This window comes from Telopea speciosissima, chromosome 4 (genome assembly GCF_018873765.1).
Source record: "Telopea speciosissima isolate NSW1024214 ecotype Mountain lineage chromosome 4, Tspe_v1, whole genome shotgun sequence".
Classification (NCBI taxonomy): Eukaryota; Viridiplantae; Streptophyta; class Magnoliopsida; order Proteales; family Proteaceae; genus Telopea; species Telopea speciosissima.
The window spans coordinates 7,229,894-7,249,006 of NC_057919.1; the positions used below are offsets into that span (position 1 = coordinate 7,229,894).

Sequence of the window (19,113 nt, forward strand, 5' to 3'; positions counted from 1 at the left end):
GTGTCGCACAACTCAGTTATTGGATGCCTCCTGACAGCACCCTGAGCACTGGGCTCCCTGGAGACGATCCTAATCCAATTAATACACCTAAGTAAAGTTTAAACATTCTAAATGGCCAAACCATTTATCGTCAAAAAAAAAAAAAAATCAAAATCAACATTCTTTTTTTTCTTTTTTTCTTTTTTTGTGAAAAGACATTCACGTCTAATAATAATCTCGTTAGAGAAAGGCATGTCAAACATATTGTCTTCCTAAATATTCGGTTTAGACCTTCCATTATTTGTGGTCATTAGAAATCCAATGGATAACATCAAGAAAAGACATTGACATATCTCTCATGTCATTAATTCTAGAGGTTTTTCTACCCAAAAAAAATCTATAGAGGTTCATATTTTTTTTTATGGGAGAATGTTGCCGCAGCGTTGTGGTCATTAGAAATCCAATCGGACAACATCACAAAAAACCACCGAAATATCTCTCATGTTGCATATCCAATCGGTTCAACTTTTTTGGATGTGTTTCCTACTAAGCCATGGGTCAATTGGTGAAATATGTGGAAGGAAAAGCTTCAATTGTCCCTTACTTGAAACATAATAGAGAGGAATTTTTATCTTATGCAGTTACTGCATAGTGCAGTACTGCATCGGCGGCTACAAAGGTCATGTGCACTATGTGGTGTCTATTGTGTCACATGACCTCTACTGCATCGCACGATGCAGTACTGTATCGTATAGTTATGGGAGAGGATAACGATTTTAATAGAGAAATCCACCCCCCAAGGAACCATGATAATTCAAACGAGATGCATAGGTGCATGGCATTGTTAGAAAATCAAGCATCAAATATGACTCAAAACTGATGAAGAAGATTGGTGTGTTTCAGTGTTTGATGTTGATTAATGGTCAAACGTTCACAAAGATCCTCCATCATCAATTGTTTAAAGATTTGTTGAAGTGAGGCTTAAATTGGATTGAGTTATCAATGAAACTTAGAATATTATATTTAACACAATATAAGGAAAAAAGATTTAAGGGGTAAGGAAGCAGAAGAGAAAGAAACATAGGTATAAAGTATAGAAGTGGACAGAAGTTTAAGAATTATGAAAGGTATTTATGAAGGATATCTTTGGAATTATGAAGGATGAGAGAGATATGAGAGATTTTAGGTGATTATGAAGCGTTTTAATGAAGGGTATTTTTAGAATTATGAAAAGTATTTTTGTCAAGTGAAAATTTTACCACAAAAAAGACTCCGATGCTTTTATATAATAGTATGATAATATAATATGATATGATATGATATATACACAAATAATAATAATAATAAAATACATGCAAAATATAATAATAAAATTGATCAAATATTAATTTAATCGAATATGGCTTTACCAATATCCTACTAATTATTAAACGAATATGTCATAAGCGAATCAGATTATCTAAAGCGAATGGTGTATCCTTATCCATAAATCTAGTTCGTTTGCAGCTTTACACCCCTTATAATGAATATCTTCAGGGTTTTCTAATGCACTAGTGTTCTCGTAGCTTCTTCTTTGATAATAAAGATTAGATTTTCTAGTTGTATTGTCCTCCAATTTATGTACATCTATTTAGGGGATCGAAAACATCATTTTTTGTTTAAACCTTTGGTTGTGTATATATTATGTTCATCAATAGCTTATCCTTCAACATTATTTTGACCTGCCATTATAAACAGGAAAAATAAATAAATAACTTTCACCTATAAAAATGTCATTTATTATTTCTTCACTTGGTGGATAAATAAATAGTTTAATGTTCAATACATCCTAATCTAAAAGACACCAAAAGACACTTGTTTGATCTACTAAATAGTTCATCAGACATTTCCTACCAAGCCTCTCATCTACACCCTTCATAATAAACACTTAAACAATTATATAAATATACTCTTAACTGTCAAATGTTATACAAGTCGATACAAAAGACTCCTCCTTAAAAGTTTGTTAATTGAAAAATGGGGAAAAAAATGACGTAAACGAGACAATTGCACTCCTATTTTTGTCACGAGACATACCAATTGCATAAACCTGAACCAATGTATGGTAAGAGGATCCCCTTTATTGATTGGATATTAAATTCGGAACCCTAATGCAAAATCATAGGATGAGCAAGTCTAGATTTGAATTAAACACGTGTCGAATTTCAGAATTTAATTCAATTAAATACATTTCCATGTATTAGCATGCATCATTTTATTTTTGACCCAACCATGTATGACTATGCATCCTCTCATATTCTCTAGATTTTCAAAGCTTTATTTTCATCACTTGGTAATATCGTTGGAACCAAAACTTTACATATAGGTAGGGGATCTTGGGATCTACCATTCACAAAAAAAAAAAGGCCCCACCAACATGCTATATGGCAGCTTTTATACTATGCTCAAGAAAACTTGCCCCTTTTTTTTCACTTCTTTTCTTATATTGTAGATTCAAATTGGAGTTAAACTTGACACATACAAATTGCACTTGCTCACCCTAAAACCAATTCAGTTCTTCGATATATTTATCATTGGGGAAAGGTTCTATGAGCTTAAGGCGTACACTATACCTTCTCACATATGTTATTATAATATTTTTTTAAAATAAAAAAATGATTAAAATATATATGTGAGAGGATGTAGAGTACCCTACTTGCTCAATGAACCAACCCTATCCCATTATTATTTGATTATAAGAAATGGGAGAGGCATATATGTATTTGCTTACCTGCAAATTATTTATTTATAATTATAAGAAATGAAAGAAGGGTATACACACTGCTTACCTGTATGGGCATCTTCCATGCAAAGCCAATGAGTGTACATGAGAAGATACCTCACGATTGTATATAAGAGGTCCACATGATCAACAACAAAAGAAAGAAAGAGAGAGAAAGAGAGAGAGTATCAATTTCAAAAAGAAAAGAGAATGCAAGAGAACATGTGCTAAGACAATGCGCACATTTTTGCACATTATTTTCCCAGAAGAGAACATGTACATGTGACATGTTTTGCTGCAATAATGCATCTAAAGACTGAAGCCACTTTAGCCACTTCATGGGAAGAGGGAGCACTGTAATCTGTTGTAAGGAGAATTAAAGGAAAGTTAAGTGAAGTTTTTCAAACTTCAAAAAAAAAAAAGTTTTTGTAATCGTTATCGAATTATGATTATATAAGATACTTGAACTTCTTACTATATTTGGTAGTGATATTTTTAGATGTGATTTTTTTTTTTTTTAATTCAACTGAATTATAAGCAAGTAAAATGAAATTTAATAATCAAATAAAGAATAATTTGGAGTAGGTATTCAATCAAAAAAAAAAAAGAAGAGATAAATTAAGTAATAATTACAAAATTTTCTTTTTTAAATTTAATAGTTTTCGCTAAGTTTTTACTTTTTATCCTTTCAATTTCTCTTGCAACCAAACGAAGCCATAAAGGAAATTTGTGAGAGGAAAGTAGATATTGGAAAACATTTTCCTATCATGTTTTCTTGGAAAAATTTCACGGACAATCCCTGTAAATGTATCGTATATCACTACACCTCAAAAAATCAAAAAATCCTAAAGTATCAGAGAGACACAGACACCCCATATTTTTGTTAGGTGTTAGCAGTTAAGTTCCTGTTAACTCTTTTATAATGATGAAATTACCCTTCCAACAAGGTGAATTCCCATAATACCTTAAGGTGAAAACCCCAAATAAACCACAATTCTCATCATTGTCTTTGATGCTCTAAAGGGGAAGAAGCAAGAACAGCAAGGGAAAACCTGCAATCGACGCCAAAAAGCTTCGATGTTGGCTGCCATGGCCTTCATGTTGGCCTTGGTGACTGGGTCTTCAAATTCCCTCGCCTTGATGTTATCCCCGGCAAGAGCAATGTGTTGCGGGTGATGATGAGGATGTTGTTAGAGATTTTGTTTGGGGTTCTTGACGTGGTTCAGTTGGTGAGTGTTGCTGCCATTGGTACCTTGTGGTTGGGGTGCCTTTGAGGTGCTCCTGATGGCCATGGTGTTTGTGACCAAATTATGCATCTAGTTCGGCTGCTGGCGACCCAATGGGTGAGCAATCTGACTCTCGTCTTCATTGGGTTGGTTATTGTGAACAGCGGGGCTGCTGTCGTCGGCATTGGAATTGGGGTTGTTACTAGCCATTAACACTGAATGGATGGACAGGGCACGGCTTTGTTACTGGTCACCGTATACTTATTGTGTTCCTGAATGGTCTCGAAGGCCAGATGGTCAACGAGCATCCGAATTATATTGTTTTGGGCGAGATGATCCTGGCACTTGGGGTGATGGGCGGCGAGTTCAGACACAGCCCCGGCCACCATTGCCTGCACCTTCATGGGACCTTCTTTGAGGATTTTCACAAACACTGAGCAGACACCAGCGGGGATCATGTGCTCAACGCTCTCCGGATCGCGGCCGAGGAGGTCAATAGCTCGGGCAGCGTTCTCCTGGCCTTCCGGTCGTCCGTCCTTGACTAATTTCAAAAGGGGCACCACCCCACCTTCCTCGATGATGAGCTTTCCGTAACGGTCGTTGTCGCGAGCGAGGGATAAGAGGGAAGCGGCGGCGTCAGACCTGTCGTCGACGGATCTAGTGTAGAGGGTAGCGATCAGTTTCCAAATGAGGCAGAGGATGGGCTCGTTGGCGGCGATGGGGGAAGGCCAAGGTACTCATCGTCGTGGTCGTCGACGGAGGTGGAAACACGGAGGAGCCAGAAGACCTCACCGATGGAGTTCTGAAGCTAGGAACACATCTTCTTGAAGGCAGCGGCGGGGATAATGGTAAAGACGTGCTTCATGAGGCCATTGGCGCGGCACTTGAAGACAAGAGCGAGAGCCTTGTCGAAGACCTGCTTTGTGTCATCAATGATACGGCGAGTTGGGCGCTCGTAAAGGTCGGAACTAGAATAGGCAACCTGGCGGAGAAGGACGGCGAGTTTCTCCGTTTTGGATTTAAGTTCGGCGCACTCCTGCTTGAAGGTTTGGGCATTGTCAGCGAACTTGGTCACCTGATCCGCCAATTGAATCGGCTTCGCCAGGATCTGCTTGAGTCTTGCAAGGAGCTAACCGTGTCTGTTTGTTCAATTGAGAAAATTGAAAAAAACCCTACTCAAATTAGGAAAACAAGGTCAGAAACGCATAGAGTTTCTAATGACGTTGTAAGGAGCTTGGCGTGTCTATTGATGTAAATGAAAAAAGCCTATGGTTGCCGAAGATGGAGTTGTCGCAGGTCTTCAATGGTTTGAAGAGGGAAGAAGATGGAATGAGTGGTTTTTATTTAAATAACTAACGGGATTAAAATGGGCAATTTCAACTGTGCTTAACGTTAAGGGGTACTGGGTAAGGTTGATATCTTAGGATTTTTTGAGGATTTCAATTTTAGGTGCTAATTTTGCTTAAAGTCAGGGAAACTGGGGAAAATTAATATTTTAGGATTTTTTGGGGTATCCGTGATATATGATTCATTTATAGGGAGTGTCCATGAAATTTTCCCTTTCTGTTATTAATTTGATTGTATAGTGGGTATACTTGGAGTTTTGGACTCTTTAATTTTAACCACTTAAAACCAAAAAAAAAAAAAAAAAAAAAAAAAACAGAAAAGAAGAGGTTTAAATATACAACCCAGGCAGCTCGGCAGAAGAACATCAATTCAAGAAACCTACAAATAACATCTTGAGGTATCCCTACATACAAACCTAAATACAAATAAAATACAGGATAACAGAAACTGAAGGAGAGACATACAACAATTTTGGGTACACATAGAAACCAAAGATCTGGAGAGTGAACAGAAACTGAGTGGGATAGACATGTAACAATTTTGGGTACACAGAAACCAAAGATCTGGAGAGTGGAGACCCTCTTCATAAAACTGACAGTTGAAAGGACCTTTGACAAAATACAAACAACCACCAAAGCTGCTTGCTGGCCTGATTTTGTTAGCTTTCCCTTCTGCCACTTCTTTCTTCCCCCCTCCCCCCCTCCAATTTCACACATAATTCTGACCTCCCCAGTCATCCAAGAGACCGAATTCACATTGTTTTCGATTTTTCAAGATATAAAATGATTCTAAGAATACAAACTAGTTTATCATCTTACTACCCTTTTTTATTCACAACCCCTTTTTTGGGGGGGGGCCATTTCCCATTCACAACACACTTCCCTCCCCCCTTAAAAAATTCTCTCAATCTTAATAAAATTTTCATCTTTCTTTCTCTCTTTGGCCAAATATTGATCATCAGGGGGTTCTTTCCTCTCCAAGCATGCTTTATTTCTTCCTGTCTTAAGAGGCAGCTTTGGAGACATCCTTGCTTGATCTGTTGTATCTCATGTGGCTATTAACAAGCTGCCCAGCTGCAAGGGCAGACATGAGGGACAATTCCCCAGCGAGCACGGTGCCAGCAACAATGGTAGCCAACAGCCTTGCATTGGAGCCCGCTGAATCTTTGTTCGCACCCTTCACTCCTAGTAGGTTCAGACAAGCTGATTGCGATGCAAGTTGGGTCCCACCACCAACTGTACCCACCTGCAACAGATCACCAGAAGAAAAGAAAATTGAAATGAATCCTGCTTCAGATTCCATCTAATTCTTTATGCTAAGGCAAGGAATTTTGTTCAACCCCACCCCCACCCCCATCTCCACCCCCCTAAAAAAAATACCCTATTTTCGACCAGTTCCATAACTCTTTAAGAAAGGTTTCCAGACAGAACAGATGAAATCATGCAACAAGAAAAACAGATTCCAACTTTTTCCATTTTAATTTTCTCGTACACAATAGATTCTAGCTGATTTGCAGGAAACCAACTAAATTTGGATGGAGGGGTGTGGACTAAATTGCCAGTCTTTACAAGATTGCTGTCGCATGCAATTGTTCAAAGATGATCAATGACCCTATTAGAATTGATGACATGAAACCAAAGCTGCTCTATGCATACAAGCTATGCAAGGGTCCATATTGTCTCCGAAGGCCTGGATTCATACTGGTAACGAGGATAATCATAATTAAAGACAGACAAAAGATGCTGCCACTCTAATGACTGCCCTTAACTAGTCCATATAAAATTTAAGGAAAGAAACAAAAGGTCATCGCACTAGCTCCAGTCAAGATAAAGATTAAAATATAAATTGGGTAGCTATGGGGAATGATCAGTTACCTCAATAGAAGGCATGGTTACAGAGATGTGTAGATCCTTCCCATCGTTCATGGGTTCCATCATCGTAAGGCAGTGAGAGCTCTCTACGTTCTGGGCCGGATCTTGGCCAGTTGCAATGTAGATGGCGGATACTATGTTGCTGGCGTGTGCATTGAAGCCACCCAGAGCACCAGCAACTGCCGAGCCAGCAAGGTTCTTGAGCATGTTAAGCTCTACAAGGGCAGATACAGTGGTCTTCAGGACTTTCCTCACCACCTCTTCCTTTATAATTGCCTCACAGACCACAGATTTACCACGCCCTTCTATCCAGTTTACCGCAGCTGGCTTTTTGTCTGAACAGAAATTTCCTGCACAAATTGGAACAAAAATTGAAATTAAAAAATATATATATAAGAATTGTGATGATAAAGCCCTTCATAAGATGAAATTTATTATGAGGGATCCCTATTTTCACAAATATATTGATAGTATATCTAGTTACAAAAGACAAGGGCTCTAAAGGAAACACTATTCCAAGAATTTTTGGGATTCAAGAAACGTTATTTCCAATTGGCATATATAGAATGCTGAGACAATTAAAATAGGGAAAGAAATCCTCTCCAACGTGCCAGCTCCTCCAGCATGCATCCAACGGCTGGAGGAGGCGCGCTGGAGAGGATCCGGGTCCTTAAAATAGGTTTAACCACAAACCGCAAATCAGTATCGTTAACTAAGTGTTCAAAAAGCGTCACAAAATTTTGCATGGTCAATGGAATTTAAGGGAAGCAGAATCACCCCTGTGGGTTTGGTCAGCGGGTTTAGGACGATGTGCTTCGGTCATGGGTCCCAAGTTCGAGTCCCCACGAATGAAGCGTTAAGCGGGTTGGGGGAGGCTTCTATGTAACCGGGTTTTCCCCTGGGCCTGAATCGTAAACCCAGGCAGGTTCAAGGGTTTCTCTGTTAGCCGGGGTAACAAAAATAATAAAACGAAATTTGAATCTGATTAACCAGGCTTATTTTTAAGAGCCTCAGATCATTTTAAAAGCAGCAGCCAGGGATAAGTATCTTACCAGAGATTCCCATGACATCCATGTCAGGGAAATCATTCTGAAGATAGTCAAGGACATTTTGGACGCCCTTGGACACCATGTTCATTCCCATAGCATCGCCAGTACTGCAGGTAAATCTCATATACAGATTCTTCCCAGCCATCGCACACTGGATGCTTTGCAGCCTTGCAAATCTGCTCGACCTGCAAGCAACAGAGTTCACAAGAATTAGATAGGTTCATTGTGCTAAAAATTTTAATTCAGTAGATAGTCAAGATCCAAGAACTCGAACCACTAATTCAAAATGGCTTGTCAGACTTTACATACAAGATAGAAACCAATACCAAACATAATTTTACTTTTTAGAAAAATATAAGTAAATCAATACCAAGTCAACAATGAGAGGAAACAAGGTTGTGCGTTTTTCAATTATACAGTGTACATACAAAACAGAAATACTGCAGAGGATATTTGTCAAATTACAAACTTCAAAAAGAAAATTCAAACAGAGGTAATATTTTCCCAATTCCAACGAAAACAGGTAAGAAAAGCAAACTACAGTGACAAATATAAAAGTATTTAAAGATACAAAGTGAAATTTAATTAATATATCCGTAGAAAAATCGAGAAAAAAAGAAAAGAAAAACAATTGAAAGCGAATGATAAATTTAAAACTTGAAACACCTGTTGAAAACGACCGCCAACTCCTCGAAATTGACAGGATTCTCCAGGTAGAATTTCAATTCTGCAGCTCTCTTGGCGGAGCCGAACCTCACAACCGGAGCCCTAGTCATCCCATCTCTGAGCAATGCGCTCGTGGCACCACCAGATGCGTAAATGGCCTTACACCCTCTGTTGGTACTGGCCACCAAACAACCCTCAGTAGTGGCCATGGGCACCGTATACTCCCTCCCATCGAGCAACAATGGACCAGCGATTCCCACAGGAATCTGGACATACCCAACCGGCATCTCACAGCATTGGCCCAAAATGGAGGTGTAGTCAAACCCATCCAAAGGTAAACCAGCAAGCGATCTCCCCGTCATCCTCTGCAGCGCCTCACGGCGTATCATCGCGGCACGATTACAATCGCCGAGCCTCGATTCGAGCGAGTAAGCGGGAACGGTTCCGTCAACGACGGATTTGATGACCTCCTCGTCTTCTTCCGGCATCCGCTTCATAATGAGTGCAGGATCAATGATCTTCGGAGGAGGAGAGATGGAGAGATCTAGGGCAGCAGGGCAAGGACCACGGCGGGTGTTTTCTTCGATCAGAAACTGCTCATTGTCTTCATCGACGTCCCAAGCTTCATGAGAGGTACGTGAATTGAATGATTGGACGAAATCGATACCAAAGAAACCGAGAAGGTAAATGAAGGAAGCGATGAGGGTGAAAATGGCGGCAATTTCAGAGAGGGTTACGACATGGAGAGGGGTGGAAGTGCGGATCTTGTCACGCCAGCGGAGGAGAAGGAAGTAAGCAACGGAAAAGAAGAGTGTGAAAAAGATGCCATTGGTGAGGTAGAGAGGAAGCGGGAAGGCATCCGAGGCTCGTGGGGTCGGAGGAAGATTAGCTTGATTTTCATTAGGATGGACAGCTTTCGTCGACGAGTTATGAAGCTGCCGCTGCCTCGGCTGAGGCCCAGACCCTTCCACAGTCGCAGTTTTCTCCGATAGCCGGCGAGCATCCATGGCAGTTCACTGGAGAGATTCCGACGTAGAAGAGGATTTCGGATTTAAGATTTGAAGCTCTTAAGATCACTTTCTACCAGAGAGAGGCGAAAGCGAGAAAGAGAGAAAACGAGAGAGAGAACGAGAGAGAAAATCCAGCGACTCCAGCCTAACTTGTCCTCTTTTTTGGCTCAACTGAAGTCTGAAGCGGGGTATGAGGAGTGGGTTGCAATTTATAGGGAGAGAAGGAGAGGAAAAGCGAAGAGGACCACACGTACTCACAACTCACATGATTTTGGATGCACCTATTGCGTATTGCGCATCTTCTCCACCACTATCCATTTCCATCCCTATATTTACTCAAAACTTTATTATAGAATCTATTTTTGATTTTGCCAAAATCAAAAAAAAAAAATCATTTTTCTTTCTTCCTTACATTTCTATCTATAACAACAACATATTCTTATCCTAAATAAATGAGATAATCTATATGGATTCTTGCCTTTCAATAATTTCTATTCGAATTTATACTCCGAACAAAGCTTAGAAAGATACTCTCAAATTAATTATATTATTGTTTTTAGTTACATTCTGCTTCATACATCAGAGCTGGTTATATAATTATTCTATAAAATTTTATTTTAAATTTTAAAAGAATACGATTGATCACATACAAATCTCCCAAATACCTAAAATAATCACCTATCTTAATGAGTTGGATTGAAAAAAAAGTAAAACAAATTTGAATAAAAAAATTGCCATACTAATTTGTTAATAGAAAAAATATTGAGGAATTAAAAAAGAAACTTTGACTACAAAATTTTGAATAAATATAGAATAAGGATAGAGGAGTGATAAAAATTTTCCATACCAAAATTTTTTTTTTCTTGAATAAGATTTGATAATTATCAATTTATTTACTTACTAGCTTTATCATCTAACTCTTACGTTAATATGGCAATGCAAAGGGTAGGGTCAATGGATGCTTAAGCACGACACTTGAGCTGTCATGAATTATTTTTTGACAAGAATGATGTCCAAGTCCAAGATGAACTTCTTATGAGAACAAAAGCTACATCACCAGACCTCACCCTCCCATCCCATGTGTGGTGTGTCCCCAACCCAACCCATCTTTACTGTCCTGCTCTATATTTAGATTTGCTTTGTTGGTAATGACAATTTTTTGGTCCCTAATCAAACCTTAAAAACGTTTATTCTTCCTAATTTACTCTTCCAAACGTGTTTGTTAACTCTATTATCGCGAGAATAAATAAAGTATTTGAAGAGAACCATTACAACCAAATATATATAATGATAAATTAAATTTTTTAAATGGGTTTTTTTGAGTTGTCCACATCAAGGTCTTTGAAAGTCCTCCTTTCCCAAGTTTTTTCTGAGGCTTTTAAATCACTTTGTGCCCAGTGTGATTCAAAAAATTTCCTTTAATGATTTTGCTTATTCGCTCATTAATTAGGATTTCGTGGTCATTATTTATGACTCCTCATTCATTCCGTTCATTAGCTACGATTCTTTGCGAGTTTGGATCGAGTTATTTAGGATAAGTTTTCCATTTTTGTTTGGCCTTAGCTGCTCAGAAGGCTCCAATCATTAATAATAATGGAGCACGAAACTACTGGAACTACACATAGTCCTCTCGGCTACAGTACGGGCACCGCGCTGACTACAGCAATTAACCTCTATCACAGTGGCGAACTAGATTGAGACTGAGTGATGACTGGCCCAAGGTGAGGGTAGTGGGATTCGGTCTTAGGACATCCGAGTACTTTACGACTTGCCCCAGATCTTTACCACTGGCCCAAGGTGAGGGCAATGTGTTATGTGCAATAGTCCCACATCGGTCCCATAAGGGATTGGATGTGGGCATATATAATATTGGGTTCCCTCCCTTTGTAGACCGGTTTATGAGGGTGAGTTCTTCCAATCGTATCACAATGGGATTCAATAAATTCCCCCTCTTTCACGAGGGATTTTTGCACACACACAAAAACAAAATTAAGACTATTTGAATGACAAGGACAAGTGCAAAACAATTGAGATGTGGCCTATGTAAGAGATTCTCCCTCTATCCAACAGTTAGAAAACTAATCATCTAAATTTCATCACAAATAATATAGGATACTTAAAAAAAGGTTTTTTTACCTGCATACCCACAATTACCATATGGTAGTCAGATTAGCTCTCAAATTCAATACAGATGGTGTCTACATCATCACCAAGTCTTTATAACATTCTAAATTGATCCAACTTCTCCCTCTCTCCATATAATACTTTAGAAATAATTTTTGAAAAAAAAAAATCAACTGTTTGGAGAATTGAATATAGTGCAATCTGAGTTTTGCTCAAGTCTTGAATGAACTTAAGAACGTATTCAAAGAAACCCTGACCATCAGGTGGAAAGTTTGTGGATTTCGAACAATTATAGAGCCTAAACCTAATAAGATAATAATTATGACCGAAGAAGTAATTAGTACTTGGGCATGAACTTGGAAATTTCCTATTTGTCAATAGAAATGTTGGTTTACTTTCATGCTGGATATATCGTCTAACCCTTTTAGTATGTTAATTGAGCATGATAACATTCATATTGTCGTCTGACAGAAATAGAATTTAAAAAAAATAATTATTTTGATTCAAAAATAAGAATGGCAGATCATCATAACTACATGGCAAAAATAGAGAGACTGGTATAGATCTCTAATAAATGCGCATAGAAACCTTTTTTCTAAAAAAAATGATTGTTTATACTCAATTAAGCAATGTTCGATACAAGTTTTATTTTGCCCATATTAGGTTTTTCTTTTTTTCCCTTTTAAATCTCCAACTTGTTAATTGAAGTAATTTGGATCCTAGAAAGTCGAAAACATATATTAATTCACTATCAAATATGTATGAATTGTCATACCTATAAGGGACTGTCTAAATGACACATTTATATGTGTATTTAGAACTTGTACTCCCTTCTTTCGATTGCCCATGGATAAATAAGAGTTTTTAAAATAGTTTGAAAGTGACTTACAACAACAACAAGCTCAGTCTTATCCCAACTTAATAGGGTCGACTACAAAGATCCTAACACAACAAAATAGGAAAAGCAGAATTCTAACCAAAAAGGGCAAAAAAAGATGAAAAATGATATTCGTTAGGTATTTTGATATTCTCTCTTTTTCTTATTTGTTTCTTCTTTAATTTCATTGTCTTAATTTTGTACTGTGGAAGGTGGGCGTAGCCACTATCTCTCTACGTAGTGGAGACATCTACCTCACAATGAGTTTTGATTTCCTTTTATTTTTTATGGAAAAAAAATGTGTTATAACACTTCAGTTCAGTTCCCTTATATTTGTAATAGTTCTGTATTGTTTTGTTGATCATATTTCTTTCTATGCATGGTCTTCATATTCATGCAGACTTATTAATTTTATCAACATTCATGATTTTGTGTTGCATCCCATATTAGCATTAGGATCACCATAATGCATGTGTTTTGATGTTTCCACATTCATGATTTCATAAATTAGTCCACTATCAATGTTTCCTTTTGTTTTCTCCTTTTGTCGTTATATTTGTTTGTCTTAGTTTTTAACTTTATAAAGTGCGGTGTCATACTATCGAAGCATAATTTTGATTTTTTCTTTATTTTTCTAAGTAGATTTCCTATACTGCTTTTTTTAGATTTTTTTGTATTGAACTTAGATTTTTGTAGACTTCATTTAGCCTCATTGGCATTTTCATAATTTTTAGTATATTTTACTATGCATGAATTTCTTATAATAGTTCATGGCATTTTAAATGTGTTGAAAATGATTTTTATGTTTTAATTGATTCTTCTAACATTTTAGGACTTGTTTTGATGGTTTCATACACTTGTGCGCATTAACCTAGGTTTTGGCATCTTAGTGGCATATTTAGTAAATATATTATATATTTATTTTATCCATATTTTGTCTATTTACACTAATCTTTGGTTTGTAGCCAAACGCCCATTAGGTATGTGTTCTAATCCTAATCTTGTTTTTTGTTAATTTATTTCATTTTTGTATTTTGTTTTATTTTAATTTGACTAAGCAAATATAAAGACCAGTTTAACTAGATAGATCGGGTTGCCTAACACCTTCTATGGATCACAACCTAACCCGTACCCTACTTTTTGGTTTGATCGGTCCCTATTGAAAACGTCATAGAGTTATATATGTCTTTATGGGCCTTAAATCATAATCTAGGTAGCGATTCTTTCTCTCTCTCAAATCGATGGATGATGGTTTTTTGTTATTTTTGGGAACTGATATTTTTCAATCACTGTTTTCAATGGTTGGAATAGGTTGGTAATGGATCCCTTGAAAATCTCTATCATCAATGAAATCCATGAACTCTCTCTCTCTCTCTCTCTCTCTCTCTCTCTCTCTCTCTCTATATATATATATATATATATATATATATATATATAGGAAAAAGAAGCCACTTATATCATGTATCAAAATAATTAATTGGATATACAAATTTTTAGAAAAATATTGAGAGTTATAAATGGAAAATAGAAAAAAAAAAATTTCCAATTTTCATGTCATTAAATTCTCATCAACATGAGAAGAACAAATCTTGCATTTCCATCCAATTTGCCATGTGATTAGATCCTTACCAAAATATTATGATTTGGGGATTGGATAGAGATGCATCCCTTAACTCTCTCTCATCTCTGTCCAAAAGAAATTAAGAGATGTTTTAGTAAAGATAAAGGGAAATTTGATAACTTATTCAATTTTCATATCTTTAAATTCTCATCAATATAAGAAGAACAAATCTTGCATTTCTATCCAATTTGGTATGTGATTAAATCCTTACCAAAATATTAAGATTTGGGGATTAGAAGAGATGGATCCCTCAAATCTCTCCAGCTCTCTCTCTCTCTCATCTCTTTTCAAAAGAAATTAAGAGATGTTTTGGTCGAGATAGGGGTTCATGCACAACGGTACAATTCAATTAGATGAATTGTTGAAAATCATATATAAATATTTAAAATCATAACCTCCTTTGTTAAGCATCAAAACAAAGTAGTTTCCTTTTGAAGATAAAAATCCTTCATCATTTGATATTCTTATTCATTGATAGTAATAATCCCTTTGACATATTGTGATCATCATCTACCAGTGTTCTTCTTTGATAGTATATATTCATCTCTTTTTGCCATATTCTGTTACTTTGACCTAATTTGTTCTATTCTAAATTATATTTTTCTTATTAATACAATCTGCTTTACCTAAATGGCGAGTTAAATATGTTCAACCAATAAAAAATTGCTCAATTTGGTAGTCAACAATTTTAAATCTTCCCTCTTTCTTTTGCTCTCTCTACAAAACCGTACATGACTTGGGCGAAAAAGTTCCTTGCTTTTCTTACTTAATTATACTTTTCTTGAGTCTTCCACTTTTGCGGTATAAATCGAGAAAAGTTAACCACTTATAGAATGAAATCAACGAAAATGTCCGGACAATGAACTTGCTTTGAAATTTTCTAATGAGAAAGTGAGAAACCATGGTTTCTTATTTTGGCATGTGGAAAAGTTATGTGATTAATCCGACCATTGGATATTACAAAGAATCGGTAGGATTATCCACAAGTCAAATTTCAATTTCAAATTCAAACATTTCTTTTTTTTTAGTAAGAAAATTCAAACATGTCCACATCTACGTAATAGCGCTATCCCGCCATGTATGACCATATTTGCACCACTTAAAGCTAGGGGTGTAAATGAATAGCTGAAATCTGTTTTCGTATCTGTGTCCGTATCCGTTTAGCACTATCCGAATCCGTCCGAAAGCTAAGCGGATGCGGATACGGATTGGCTATAAATATCCGAAAAGCTATATTTACATGTAAACGGATAAAATATCCGATCCGTATTTATGTCCGTATCCGTTTAGTACTATCCGAATCCGTCCAATAGCTAATCGGATGCGGATGCGGATATAGCACTATCCGAGCCGAATCCGATCCGTTTACAACCCTACTTAAAGCCAATACACCTTCTTTTTGGTCATGACATTTTAACCCTTAATTTGTCACATGGTTAATTCTAATTAGGCTAAAACTTGACATATGACAAGTGACCATGAGATTATGAGTTAAATTTCAGCTCCATTTACATACCATATCAACTTGCAATTACAGATGAGAACATGTGATAACAGATTCATGTACGAATGCCCTTTTCTTTTACTAGTTTTCAGTATTCGTTCGTAAAGTTTTGTTGATCTTACATATCATGTGAGGGACGTTACTCACATTTACAGTACAAACATGTTCTACAAGATCTTTGGTATAAAAAACTTCATAAAATAGGACGTACCACCATAGTATTAAATATTGGTATCATATTGGTCGATACGTAACGATATCACAGGAGACTGATACCAATACTGATGTGGATAGGTGGTGTTGGTATCTAATGAGGGTTAAATTATCCAAAAATCAAATTTTTTTAATCTAAATTTGGGGGCAAAATGGTCTGATCCAACCCATTATGATCAATCTGTTTCGGTATCAATATCAGTCGAGACTGATATCATGATTTAAATCCCTAGGTTCCACATTGCCACCCTTAGAATGGTGGTAAGATCTCCAACTACTGATGGCAGATTCTAGGGATTTTGCCTCATGTTTGTTGGTGTGCTTATGGGTTAGGGAAAATTGTCCTTAATCAAAAAAAAAAGGGAGAGGGGGGGAGGCCGAGGGTTCTTTCCTGTCACTATGCATAGGGAAATATAATGCTACGCTATTTGCCACATGGTAATGCATGGGTTAATCCATGTAAAAGAAGACCAGACAAGCATCTCATCAGTACCATTTCAGCTGAAAATGAATAGGGAAGTAGCTAAAATTAAAAAATATGTCATTCTATATTTTATATTTGTCTCTATTTGATGGTATTTTGGTAATTTTATTAAAACTTTGAATTAGAGTGATCAATTTTCCTTGCATATTTTGGATTAAAATTTGGCCACTGAGATGTATATGGGATCCTCTATCACATGGATAACTAATGCACTGTCAAGTGACAAATAATAAACATTATACTTCACTAGTGATTGTGACACCTAGAAGGACAAAAAAAGAGAAGAAACAAAATTAGAAGAAAAAATTTTATTTTCCTTGGCATTTATTGATCATTAACTCAAAAATTTTACATGAAATTAGCATGCATTTTACAAACAAAATGGATGGTTCTGAGGGAGTTTGGTGGGCCGGGGCAAATATGGTTAAAGCCTGTAGAAACACATTATTATTGGGCAACTGTGTTCTTTGTCCGGGAGCTGAGGATTCGTTTGGACCTCTCGCTCGTTCTCTCTCTATTTTGAGCAACAAAGTCATTTTAAATGAAATAGAGAAACAGAGAGACAGAGAGACAGAGAGAGGAGAGGGTGCGCTTGGGCGAAAGGTGTGTTGGCGCACCCTCCGTTCTCTGTTTTTTGTCTGGGAGCGAAAGATTCGTTTGCAGTTTGCACTTCCACTTGGCCCGTTCGAATAATTATCACCTCCAATTCTTGGACACCTTCAATTCTTGGTTTTTCTCTATTTTGGACAACAAAATCCTTTTTTAATATGAAATGGCACAAATGACGACAAACTTATGAAACACACACTACAAACAATACAAACAACACATACACAAAAACTCGTTGAAGTGCTTTTCGGAGTCTGAAAATGCTAACCTTACGTACGAGAATTGACTTGGTTCAGTTCCCAGTGCCTATAATAAAAGGAGGTTGACCCCACACGGGTAGAGTGTTTGGGCAGAGATAGGGTAGTCATTATACTCCTTTTATTAGAAGCATTGGAGAACTGGACCGTACAGGAAACTGAAGGGGATAAAATTCCAACCTAAGCTGATTCACATTCTCGTTCGAGAATAGGATCAGAACTCAACTCTTTAGAGTCATCCAAAGAAAAAAGGGGATCTAATAACACATTGAAATAGAATTCAATTTGCTTGCAGACTCCGAAAGCGTTGTCAGTTAGATTTCAAGTCTCGCCATTGGTACATATTTCCCGTGCTATGAGAATAGGGGTCTCAAATTGAAGTCCCAAAAAAACATAAAAAAAAGTAATTATAACAAACCGAACTCCTTATCATTTCAGCTTTGCTTTAGAATTTTTAGAAACAGTTAAAGACCGAAACAAATTGGACCGACTAACTAACAGAATAAACTGAAAAAAATTAATTACAAGATTAGACAAAATCATGTTTTTCTTTACAAAACTAACCACCTACTGATTCAGCTAACAAATATATATAAAATTAGGTTTGGATTTACAAAATTAGCCATAAACAGTGTCTCCTCCCTCCCCTACATTTTAGACAATTTTACCCCTGCCCCTACCTTCCCTTCCCTGCAAATCCCACCGGGCCATCCCTGAACTTTACCTTCTCCAATCACCATGTCCACCCCACCCTACTCAAGTCCCCTCCACCTGAACCTCCACCGCAAGGCCCCTGCACCCATGATCCCAAAGGTCTGAAATCATGGTTTGACACTATGATTGAATTGAGAAAAATATGAATACCATCATTAATTCTTTCTTGTTGCTCAAGGTCTGAAATCATGGTTTGAGCTATCGATATCGTATCTCCATATCAGGTGATACATACCAATTTGTAAGTGATCAATCTAGATACCGTATTGGTAATACAGTACAAACAAGGGGTAAAATGGTCAAAAAAATCATTTTTTAAAAAGAGAATCAGGGGTAAATTTATCCGATACGATCGATTTGTGCCAATACTATATCGGTCTAAAATACCCTTTTCTAATCTTTATCGGAGGGTAAGAACTTGTGGATGAATGAATTATCTCTTCTCCGTGGGTCAAGGGATACTGGGTTCCTTTTAGAAACATTCCAGATTTTCAAAGGTGCATTGAAAAGAATTCACCCAACATTGAAATGTCTTTTGGAGTATAAAAATGTTGACGCCATGAGAATTGAGAAATTGAGTCCTACTGCATATCATTGTCACCAATGAATTATCCTGAAACAATGCCCAAAGATGTGTTTGTATTGAAATTATAAACAGTATTTTAAAGTTTATTTACCTCACCAAAGCTTAGAGTTTTCCAAAGAAAAAGGGATCCAACGTTGGAATAAGGATTGAGCTCCTCTCCAGGGAGCATCCAGCTGTTGGGCTGTGCTGTACACATCTTGATGCACATTTAGGAA

General features: G+C 36.9%; 1 protein-coding gene and 1 pseudogene across 1 annotated transcript; both read right to left on the bottom strand.

Annotated features, from left to right (window-relative positions):
- Positions 1-3,835: 3,835 nt before the first annotated feature.
- LOC122658226 lies at positions 3,836-6,050 on the bottom strand (annotated as a pseudogene).
- Positions 6,051-6,311: 261 nt separating this feature from the next.
- Positions 6,312-9,906, bottom strand: LOC122658227 (3-hydroxy-3-methylglutaryl-coenzyme A reductase 1-like). Its single transcript, XM_043853141.1, has 4 exons — positions 8,900-9,906; positions 8,237-8,418; positions 7,188-7,534; positions 6,312-6,558 (listed from the first exon to the last, which is right to left on the bottom strand). The coding sequence occupies exons 1-4, from the start codon at positions 9,904-9,906 to the stop codon at positions 6,316-6,318; spliced, it is 1,779 nt and encodes a 592-aa protein (XP_043709076.1). The 3' UTR covers positions 6,312-6,315.
- Between the last annotated feature and the right edge of the window lie 9,207 nt (positions 9,907-19,113).